The sequence below is a fragment of the Paramormyrops kingsleyae genome, chromosome 15 (genome assembly GCF_048594095.1).
Source record: "Paramormyrops kingsleyae isolate MSU_618 chromosome 15, PKINGS_0.4, whole genome shotgun sequence".
Classification (NCBI taxonomy): domain Eukaryota; kingdom Metazoa; phylum Chordata; class Actinopteri; order Osteoglossiformes; family Mormyridae; genus Paramormyrops; species Paramormyrops kingsleyae.
Window position 1 is genome coordinate 7,730,487 of NC_132811.1, and position 11,826 is coordinate 7,742,312.

Genomic DNA, 11,826 nt, shown 5'->3' on the forward strand with positions numbered 1-11,826 from the left:
CACCAATAAGGTCATTTTAATACCTTTTTGTATTAAAAACCAGTCATATGTTTATTTTACTATGTTATTTTTATGTTAGTGTTGTAAGCTAGAAAATTATAAAATTGATTTTGACAAATCATGTTTATACCAAAGAAATGGAACATAATGCACAGTTGATAACAACTAGAAACATTTTACCAGAAAAGGTAAAAGAAGAGGTCTTCATGAGGAACGTACTGAATTTGTAGTGCATTTACACTAGCCCACTTACTGTAGCAACCTATGTTTTAATTATTACATGGCATTTGCATATTTCTATGTATCTATGGGATAAGTCTATTGGATCTGGATGTGTTACTTATTTTATTGTTCTGATTCATTCAGAAAATGTTACAATAAAGGTTTGGCACATGCTACTTAAGAATTTGGGCTCTTTTTGTGCAATAATGACATATTACATATTTTCACAATATTATATTAACAAAACTGCTTCAAGGTACCATCTAAATCCATCCCATCTGCTCGTCCAATCCAGATCCACGTATCCAAATCTCTTCAGGGAGTTTTGTGTTGTTTAGGGCAACTCAAACACCTGCAGTGTTAGAATGACAGTGTCAGAATATAGGGAGCAGACATGCTACTATATGATTCAATATGTAAAATACAAATTGAGTTATAGTAAAATGACTTACCTCTTTGCTTTTCCCATACGGAAGGGAACAGTTCTACCCAGAAACCTCTGACCTGTCTGCATTCTGTGCAATGCTTGGTTCTACCAAGCGGTTGTAGGAAAAAACCATCATGATCTGAAAGGAAAAGCAGGGGATAATTTACGTCCTATTATTGCAGTACAATAAGAATTAAAACAAGCTGAATATACATTTACAAATGTTGACATTTATTATTATATGCTTTGATACATAATGTCATCCATTTTGTATTTCCACAGAATTATGACCTGCACCTTTATTCAGCACACAAATACAACTCGGAACCTACTGTCAGCAGCATGAGTAGGACCATCATAACTCCCAGCATGACATAGAGGTTCTCTGTAAGTCCCCCAGCCCAAAGGGGACCTAGGATGGTGGCCAGTCCCCCAACAGAACGACGGATACCCTGACTGAATCCTGCAAAGGTGTAAACAGATAAACGCTTTTTGTGGCTTATATGGTTAGGACAATAAATTATTATAATTTGGCTACTGTATAGTACATTACAATTTACATTGAATAAAAATGTATTTTTAAGCTAAATTTATCTAACACCTGTAAAAAAGCATTTATAGAAGGCTACTCATTCTCAATCACAAAGAACAACAAAACTAGAATAACAGTAGAATCAACCAGTTACATTTTGTTAAAGCACATGTAACAGAGTGTTCATTGGCACAAATTTCTATATCCTGAAGTATCTGATTACTGCAGACGTCGTAACAGAAACATTTACCATAGTCATCATGTTGTGTTGTGTTTTAGAAAACAGTTTTTCAATCTGCCTGCTGAATATACGGGAAGATGTACGATTAAGAAGAAAAATAAATATAGGAAGTTCTCGCTTTCCGAGCTCCAGGTTTCTATTTACAGTTTATATGAGTACGACAATTTTCTGTGCCAAAAAAAATCATTTTCATATATATTTTTAGAAATTTGCACGTAATTCATTGTTCTTAATTAATGAGCAATAATTTGGAACAAAATAGCTTGTGAAGTCCCGAATTACCTGTAATTTGACATCCTTACTTAAACAATGCCATTTTGAAAGCACTGAAACTCAGCTTGCACTTGCTTTCAAGTAGTATTTTTAGTGGAAGTGAATAATATGTACAAGTTTCAGTTATTGTTAGGGGTTTGGCAGAGGCAAGCTGCCGATAATCTTATTCAACCTGTGTTTTCTTTTTCAGGTCCTTACAGTCAGTTCCGTTCATTGGTAGATCACACATTGCTTTATTTGTAGTTAAGCACCTTCTTTATGTGCAGTTTAGTTTATAGATTATTACTACTTTTGGATTTCCTGGTTATTTGTTAACTTCTTTTATGACCTTGTTGAGTTAATTCGTTCTCTTAGTCACACCTGTGACTTTTTATTGTTGGTAGTTAAGCTTGCTCTGAGTTTGTCTCGGTCTGAGATGTGTCTAGCTAATTTTCAACAAAATATAATGAGACCAAACATGTGATTAATCACTCTCTTGATGCGATGAATTACAATTTAAAAGATTAATCGCCTCACAGCCCTAGTTAATTTACATAAAGACACTGCATGACCTTTGAGTTTGCTGTCGTGGACCTACAAGGGCCATTTACAAACAGAAAAGTCACTGCTTAGAACATACCTACATGACCATTAGGGGGCACTGCCGCTCACCTTGTGTCTTCTCTGCAGTCACCTTTGAGAAGAGAGACACCTGGGCAACCGCAACAAAAGGTAACCCTAGAACCTGCAGGAACACTCCGATTATGAACTCTGTCAACTGCCACTGGAACCCACCTGTGAAAAAAAATGGGACAAGATGAACCAGGTGAGTAAATATCAGTTCATATAAGCACATAATTTTGTATCAGTAAGTATGCAGAGTTAAGGGTTTGAATCTGTAGTATTTTGAGATCATATGACTTCTTACAACGATGCAAATGGTTCAGAGTGTTTGACCCTAACTGGGTACTCACCCTGGGGGTTGGTCAAAAAAATAAGGCACCACACACAGGAGATGTTTCCAACAATCAGCCCCACGGCCAGGACCGCGCGGTCACCCACACGGGGGCTAAGCCAGCGGACCAAGAAGAACCCAGCGATCACCTCCACCCCACATGCAAAGTACATGACACTGTTCTCCAGCTCGCCAAAGTTGAAGTACTTCTGGGTCAGAGGAGTCACCATGGTCTATATTGCAGGAGAAAAATACAGACAAGGGAATAGAATACGAACCAAGTTTTTCTTTGTTAACAAACCCAGCAACTCTGAGGTATAGATAATGGTCGTGGAAATGTTTGACTGGATGTACCTCTAGTGTGGTTTGGTTGAACAGTGTAATGAACTGGGCCGTGAGCAGAACCACTACTTCCTCCCTTAAGAATTCTGCAGAGAAAGACCTATGAGCAATGCAGCATGGACACAACATACATAACAGAAAGAGTGATGTACAGCAGATAGCAAGACAGATGGAACGAGAGAATTATTCACCTCTGCTGGCACTGAAGTTCCTGAAGGGATTAGACCGACTAGGCAACTCCGAATGTGAAGAGGGTGGGGAACTGTGAGGAAGACTACCATTGGGAACAGGTTCTGATGGGCCCGGGGAAACAGTGCCGTAAGATTCAGATGGCTCTTCAGCGCCCACCAGGGGCTCCTTTTCTCTGTCCTCTTCCACATCGTCCACATCCCTGGTGATACAGGACCCAGAATTCTCAGGTGGCAGGTCCCAGTACATTAACAGCACTACCAGCTGAAGAAGGATCCACAGCAGGCACATGAAGAGCTAGAAGAGAAGACAGCAATCACACCAAAATGCTGGGACTGGGATCTGTACAACCAAATCACTGGCCAAAGATAAGCTTAGAGAAACTGAGGAGGATACATTCCTTCACTAAATACCAACCGCGTGCTATAAAAAGAACTGGATGGAGAAGTAAGTATAATGTAAGGCTTTCTTTCATCTAATTTGACCAAATGCTTTTAATTCTGCAGAATTAAGATGAGTACCCCACTATTAGTTCTTGTCTAATTTTTAGTGAGAATAGTTAACATGAACATGAAAAATGTAAATTGTGGGTCAGTTCAGCAGATAACCGGCCGTGTTTTAAGGGGCAGCATGTGACATAGCCTCAGCAAGAATAAAACAAATTAATAAACTAAAACGGCTGCAGAACTAAGCTGCTAGGCTAGCATGCTACTCCACATGCAGACAAAAAAAAAAAACACGTCAATATAAGTACCGGTATGGTTACATACCCCTGGTGCAGTGAACTTATTTACAACAAAGGGTCCAAGCTGGAAGTTACACAACCTCAAAAATATGTTGCAAGCCGGACCTGTTTTGGAAAGAGGAATGGATAAAGGCATGCTGTAGACACTAGCAAAATACAAGGCCACATTGTGACAGGAAGCATGAAGATGCTGGAAATGCCACTGACCAATAAGGAGGCCAGCTTGCCGGCAGGCCATGACTGCTGCAAACACTGTGCTACGATCTTCAGGGGCCGTACTACGGGTCAGGTATCCAAAAATGGAGGCGCCAGCACCGGTCCCGATACCTGGAAATGAGCACACACACGGTCAGCCTCCTTTCTGTCCATCTGCATTTAAGAACCACTTTGGCTCGGACTCTGGCCAGTATACAAATGTGGCAGCTGACGATACACTGACCTGCCACGAGTCGACTGGACAGCAGGAGCCACTTATCGAAATTCATGAAATACATGAAGTTACCTGGGAATGAAGGAAGTAGAAACAGGTACAATTTACAGGGGGACTGGGCTGGTGACCATCCCAGACAGCACAGAACACCCAGAAGGGGATGCCAGCCAGGGGCATAGGAACCAGGTGGGGGGGGGGGGGGGAGACCGGCTAGTACGTGTACCTCCAGTGTTTAATTTGACATTTAATTCACCCCCCATATTTATTTTGGCTTCACCCCCCCCACCCCCAGAAAAGGAAAAAAAAAAACACGATACATAGTTTACATTTGTCCCCCCCAAAAATTTTTTTAAATGATGCACAAACTACATCGGCCCCCCAAAAAATAAAAATTACACAGTCTATATTCGCCCCTCCCAAATATAAAAAGGATAGTCTACATTAAACCCCCCCCCCCCAAAAAAAAAATTTATAAAGTTTACATTCAGCCCACCTAAAAAATAGACTAAGAGTTACTGCCACATTCAGAGCGGTGTCTTGTAAATGCCTCACTGGGCTATGAGCTGTATATTTCTCCTGTGATGTTCTACAAAAGAAACCAGTTCTCTGATTCACCTACTCAGAACGAAGAAGTGTTTCTGAGTCATAATTTGGTGAGATGTTGTTGTTTCAATTAAGTGTAAGAGAGGCAAAATGATTTAGCCTACTTACATAAAGGCTACAATCATCCACACTAATGCTTACCCACAACCTCGAAGAGATTTGCAAACAGAATGATGTTCTTGGTAGTGCGAGTCCTGTCTGACAACTGGCCAAAAAAGGGACCCGCGAGCAGCCCGCTCAAACTGAACGCAGACAGGCTCAGTCCCAGGAAATACGGTGGAGCTCCAAGGATTTGAAGATACCTCCATATCGTTGGCAAAATTACAGCTATAAAAGGGAAACCACAGTGTCATACAGATATTAGTTTTCAGTTAGCTTATCAAGCAAAGAACTTGCTATAAAACTCAAAAAATAAGTATTGACTGTTATCCAAAGTAAGACTAGCTGTTCGACACACTGCTGGGACAAACAGGAGCATGACGGCTTTTTAAAACATACTTAAATTCACAGTGCTAAGACAGTGATGGAAAAAAAGAAGCTTTTAAACCATGAAAAATCTACCTTGTTCAAAAAAGGTAATTGTCTAATATAACCTGAGACTAAGTGACAATTCTGCCAAATGAAAAATGGGCTGAATGAGTCACTAATTGACAGTATACAACAATCATACTGAACATGGGTTTCAAAGATTCAATTTTCACATCATTACACAACTATGAAAATTAAACAGTAGATAGATTTTAATGTGAATAAGTAATCTATTTCACTAATACACTGTTGAAAAGTTATGACATAAACAAACTAAACACACTACATTGCCAAAAGTATTGGGACAAGCCTCCAAATCATTGAATTCAGGTGTTCCAATCACTTTCATAGCCACAGGTGTATAAAATCAAGCACTTAGGCATGCAGACTGATTTTACAAACATTTGTGAAAGAATGGGTCACTCTCAGGAGCTCAGTGAATTCAAGCGTGGTACCGTGATGGGATGCCACCTGTGCAATTAGTCCATTCGTGAAATTTCCTCGCTACTAAATATTCCATGCTCAACTGTTAGTGGTATTTTAAACCGAGTGGAAGCAATTGGGAACAACAGCCACTCAGCCACGAAGTGGTAGGCCACGTAACATCACAGAGCGGGGATGCATGCTGAGGTGCACAGTGTGCAGAAGTCACCAACTGTCTGCAGAGTAAATAGCTACAGACCATTTTGGACAATTTCATGCTCCCAGCTTTGTGGGAACAGTTTGGGGACGGTCCCTTCCTGTTCCAGCATGACTGAGCACCAGTGCACAAAGCAAGGTCCATAAGGACATGGATGAGTGAGTCTGGTGTGGAGGAACTTGACTGGCCTGCACAGAACCATGACCTCAACCCGACAGAAAGAATTAGAGTGGAGACTGTGAGCCAGGTTTCCTCGTCTAACATCAGTGCCTGACCTCACGAATGCTTTCCTGGAAGAATGGTCAAAAATTCCCAGAAGAGTTATAGCTGCAAAGGGTGGCCCAACTCCATATTAAATCCTATGTTTTAAGAATGGGATGTCATTAACGTTAATGTGTGTGTAAGGGCAGGTGTCTCAATACTTTTTGCAATATAGTATAAATAAGTAATATCAGACAGGTAAACTATTAGAAAATATGGGAAAATTAGTTTCTTTTAAAACATTGTTTCTTCCACAGTGAACAAAGTAATAAAAATAATTGAAATTGATTTATATAAAAAAAGACATAAATAGGTCTTCTTAACAGGTAAACCCCTCAAGGAAGAAAAATAAGATCATTATAGTTTGATATTATATATTCTTTCAATTCACAATGTAAAAATGCAACACTTCTCAATGCCTACTCATATACTGATATTTGGCCAGATCATGTGATGTGAAGTTTTCAGAGAGACAGGCATTGTACTTTTAATGGTTTTACAAATAATGATGCCACAGAAAGGCATCAGTGATATGTATTACAGTAAAGACAAATAAAGACCATCAAGTAAATAGACACAAAAATTTAACATTTTGATTAAAAGTAATATATACATTTATACAAATTGTTTCAATAAAAAAGGATAAACACTGCATCCATTGCAAATATTGCTGATTGCTGATAAAGTAGATTTAATTAGTGCTACAAAAAGGTTAAGAAAACCCTGAAATTTCCACTGAGAACAAATACATTTTTGTTGTTCTTCAACTAGGAAGGATTTGAATTAATATTATTAATTCATCGTTGTTCGAATTGATATTATTATTAATATTACAGTTATGTGATAGCTTTCATAAGCATAAATGCATAAATCCATCTGTTATTCAACAGCAGCCGTTATTAGTGCAATTCATGAATAATTCAGGTTTTTAAATCCTATTTGCGCAGTTTGTTGACAAAACAAAAGAACAGCAACATTCCCCATTTGCCTGCTTTTTAAGTGACATAACATTAACCCAAGGAATACAAGCTGCAGTATCCAGGGTCACGGGTCCCTATCACGCCTGGAGAAGATGAATATGCTAGCAGGGCAGGGCAGGGTACGGAGTCCTCACTGGGCAGAGATCTTTGGCTCAGCAAACCACTGCCTAGAAGCTAGAGGCCCATCAACACAATGCATGACCAGAGTAATTCTTCTTCTGTGCCTTGACCAACCAGAATAATTCTTCTTCTGTGCCATGACCAACCAGAGTATTTCTTCTTCTGTGCCATGACCAACCAGAATAATTCTACTTCTGTGCCATGACCAACCAGAATAATTCTTCTTCTGTGCCATGACAAACCAGAATAATTGTTCTTCTGTGCCTTGACCAACCAGAGTATTTCTTCTTCTGTGCCATGACCAACCAGAGTAATTATTGAAAGCATGATGTCATTACTGAAAATTAGCTTAAGCTTCAGTATGTTTTCTAAGTAATAGGACACCCCGCAGAAACATAAAACACAAGTGTTTGTGGAAGGAATTCTGCTCCTTAAAAAATTATTTGCACATTTTTTCTGAATTGCTAAGTAAATAAATTATATCAAAACTGAATGTATATATGTAGCACAAACACTTTAGATTTTATTACACATTTATTTCTGAACCTAATCAAATGTGTTAATGATAAAATGGAAATACAATCTCCATTTTGCATTTAGTTTTCAAAGACTGCGAAATGCTCGTGTAAAAAAGAATTAAAATTAACACCGTTTGCACTTTAATTTTCCAATCATTTGTGAAAAACTAGAAGATGATGAAATAATTTTCTTGTTTGCCATTTCATTCTCTAACTTGACTTGCATGTTGAAGCAGGTGCGCCACTGTAAGAAAACACTGGAATTAGCCTAGTCCAGACTGCCATGTTTCCAGCGTTTTTCAGGCATAAAACCAATCTGGCCCAGGCTAATTTCATGTGTCCTTCCAGTGGCGTGCCTGCTGTGTACTGCGCATTTCATATCTGCCTGGTCATGATCTATCTGAAGATGCGACTTCTTTTCGAAATCAGTTGCTCGACGTGTCATGCGACCAGTTTACTGATACGAAATAAAAATCACATTATGCCGGGGTAATTCCACTATTTTCAAAGCAGGGTGTTTTGTGAAATTCACATATGAAATAAATATGCGTTTAACGTTTTATTCACACGTTATTTCTTATTTTCAAAATCTCCTAACTATAAACTACGCAATACGTGCCGCCGCAAACACTCCCCTCTAGGGAAGCCGGGAATAAGAAGCTAACTTAAACCGCGAAATGAGACACCACGAATAAGAAGCTGCAAATAAGTAGCTAACTTGAGCCACGTGTGACTATAGCATTACTTCGGGCGACAATGCAGAAGGAACAACGACAACGCAAGCAAACGCACTTAGAAAGCGCAGCAGTGATGTATATATCCGCCCACGGACCCGCGGTGGAGGCTGTATTATCATTTTAGCATTTTCATCTCCTTTTTTTTTTTTTTTTTTGCAAGAAATACCTCCTATAATACAGCCATTTGAGATTTTAAATTTGATCCACAATTGGATTTCCACTGACATGTGGCCTGTACTGCCTGGCTTAGACTCAACCCCCCCCCCCCCATGACTCAGTACTGGAAAAGTGATTAGAAGTTTGAACAATGTTTAGGTATTTTACTGCGATCAAACTAGCTAAATGAATTATACACTGAGGCAAATCTTACAAAACAAAGTTGTTTACTGCTGATCTATAGTTAATTCAGTTAACCCTTATCTAAAGCATCTCAGAATGTGCTTCATTCCCATCCACTGAAGTATATAACAATGCTGGGGATACAATGAGGGGCCCAGGTTATAACAAATTTATTTATATACATTTACCTTTTGTTGTAGACAGGAAGACATTCATTTTGTTGCAACCAATGGCCAGAGGAAAAACAATAGACTTACTGACACTCTTACGAGAAACTAAAAACAATTCATTCCTGGTACACCATGAAACCAAGCTGCAAGTGTGCAGACTGCAAATAGATTATGACAGAGGGAAGATGGTAAGGAAGGTGACATTTGTCATCCTGGAACTAGAGAAAACAAGCAGGAGAAAAGTTGAAAGCCAAAAGTTATCAAGGCAAAGTTAGTAACAACACTATAACAAATATGTATGTATACAAACAAATCATCTGAAATATTGGGAAAGGTCAAAAAGTACTGCCTGCAACATATCAAATCAAAACACCTAACAACTATGAGCGCTCACACTGTATGTACGATAGTTAAAATTACAGCGAATACTGTGAGAATAGTCGAACAATACTGTTAACAATGTTTCTCGAATTAGTGCACGAGTGTGGTTATTTATTGCTGATTTTCAGACTTTGTACAAATAATGAGAAATCTAGATGTTTTATACCCAACTTGCCCTAGCTAATAATTTGGCAACTTCGTCGTTTTTCCCCTCGCCAGACAACATGTTAAGATTTTGCCATATTTGTAGTTAGCAGCCAATATTTTATTTCCACAAATAATTCGCAAATACATTATTCGCAGATTAAATTTAAGGTTAGTCAGCCAAGACACTGCTGTAATATTAGTCCTTTAACTATAGTTTACTATCCTGAGAAGTCATTATTAAACCATGATAATAAGAACATATGATCCCCAACCTTATACCAGGCAAACATGTCATTGTACGTATTACAGTCCCATATTCCCTCACAAAAGGTCAAACAAAATAACTTATTTGTATAGTTAAATAAATCCTATAATAATTAGGGTATTATACTGATTTATATTGTATCGTGCGTGTCAGCCTACACTTTACTAATACGCATTAAGTTGACGTACGGTTATGGTTAATTTTAAAAGTGATATTAGGTTACATTTAAACCCCCGTTTATATCACGTATTATCTCAGTGATTAGGATCAAGAGTTACTAACAGGAGGACCGAAAATGCTGTATGCAGCATTGTTTGATTTCAGTTAGTTAAATGGAAACAACAACAACAACAACAATAATAATAATAAATAATAACAATCTTACCATATTCAATTCCACTAAGAAGAAAGATTAACCCAATAGTAAAAAACGTTAGCTTCTTCTTCCGCCGATAATCCATTATTCGCCAAATGGGTTAAAGCATCGCATTTACCCTTCAGATGAAATCTGTATATGTATAAAGGCAAATGCGGATTATGGCGATACCCGTGTGGTCGCCCAGATTAAGGAGGCTGTGCATCCAATTACAAAATCTCGCAATAAATACAGGGTATTAGTAGCTAGCAAATAGTATCGTATAATAAAACCCCGATGCTAATTGGTATATGTGATACGCGGCACATACATACATACATAGCCTACATACATATATGTGTCTAACTTGCAGCTAATTTTAAAAAATCACAGACGGAACGTCTCTTTCTGTCAGCGTAACTGCTTATATGACCCGTCAACTACAACAACTACAGAAATAAGGATCCACCCAAGTGGGAATTTGCAGGTAAACAAGCGCGCCTCCGTCATTACCGGGATCGGGACCGGCGCCGGTATCCAGCCGTCTTTCGATCTCCCAAGTCGACTGAAGCAACTTCCGGTCGCCGCACTTACAAGCGGCTTTTACCTTGGCTGTGGAAAATAAAGGTAAATTTACAACCTTTGCATTTACAACCTTTTAGTAAGCAGGTTGCAAATATAGTTTTTAGAAATAAATAGATGCATAGCTGTATAACGTCGCGTGTTTTTCTCCCCAAGTTCTAGTGTTATTCGTCATGTATGCAAACATGCACTGTGTTTGTGTGTAGTGTAATGCTTTCTCAAGCTGTTAATGCACATAAAAGATAATGCTGAAACTATTTCCCCCTTGTTTCGACACAACAGTGAACTTACAGTTCTTGATAAATAACACGTGTTTGCATGCAGTCCCTGAGTAATAAAATCGGACAGAGATTCCGTCTAAATAAGTGAAACTATTTGTTTCATTATGGTCGAGAAACAAGGACAAACGCTAAGATGGACACATTTTTTTCCAGCAAGGCACGAAGGCTTTAAAATTGGATTTCCTTTCTTCCAATCAGGCTTCGCATCAGTCCCGTGATTCCTGTTGGATGACTATGGTATTTCTCAATATGCGTAATTAACTGTACTTGTCCCGCCATCGTTGCGTTCTTGGAAAAACCCAAGTTTTTTTTTCTCAGTACCAACAACGCAAAGATAATACTTGTGAATTTTTTAATACCGGTGTTGCTAACTTGTCTTCCAAGAACGAACTTGGGGCGCAACGAATCATGGGATTGGTTTCGTTCGTCATGATTACTGTCGGATGTATCCTAGACATTGAATATTGGGACTGATTTTCAGCAATGAATTCATCCCATTCAACAGTAGAGTTGCTTTCAGCATATGTGAGCTGTTGAAACACCAAACTGCACTGTTTCTTGGTTTAAAGATATTTTGTTATATG

The 11,826-nt window shown here is 38.7% G+C and overlaps 1 protein-coding gene and 1 long non-coding RNA gene across 2 annotated transcripts in view; one reads left to right on the top strand and one right to left on the bottom strand.

Moving 5' to 3' along the window:
* On the bottom strand, positions 1–10,991 carry LOC111860454 (major facilitator superfamily domain-containing protein 8-like). Its single transcript, XM_023844196.2, has 13 exons — positions 10,893–10,991; positions 10,410–10,532; positions 5,080–5,265; positions 4,345–4,407; positions 4,113–4,232; positions 3,931–4,010; positions 3,163–3,457; positions 2,984–3,057; positions 2,649–2,862; positions 2,347–2,469; positions 982–1,112; positions 675–788; positions 1–574 (listed from the first exon to the last, which is right to left on the bottom strand). Exons 2-12 carry the CDS (start codon positions 10,483–10,485, stop codon positions 708–710), a joined length of 1,443 nt encoding a protein of 480 aa, XP_023699964.1. The 5' UTR covers positions 10,486–10,532; positions 10,893–10,991; the 3' UTR covers positions 1–574; positions 675–707.
* The window catches only part of LOC111860456 (uncharacterized), a 7,355-nt gene continuing 6,397 nt past the window's right edge, over positions 10,869–11,826 (top strand). The window contains exon 1 of the long non-coding RNA XR_011982808.1: positions 10,869–11,006. This is a non-coding gene — a long non-coding RNA (uncharacterized lncRNA). The remainder of the gene's footprint in view (positions 11,007–11,826) is intronic.

Bases quoted from the DNA above. Each gene is read 5' to 3' on its own strand.
- LOC111860454 (XM_023844196.2), bottom strand. From the start codon at position 10,485: ATGGATTATCGGCGGAAGAAGAAGCTAACGTTTTTTACTATTGGGTTA. The intron at 4,408-5,079 runs GTAAGCATTAGT...CTTCATTCCCAG, and splicing joins AAATCTCTTCGAGGTTGTGG to GTAACTTCATGTATTTCATG. The intron at 2,470-2,648 runs GTGAGTACCCAG...TTTTTTTCACAG, and splicing joins TTTTTTGACCAACCCCCAGG to GTGGGTTCCAGTGGCAGTTG.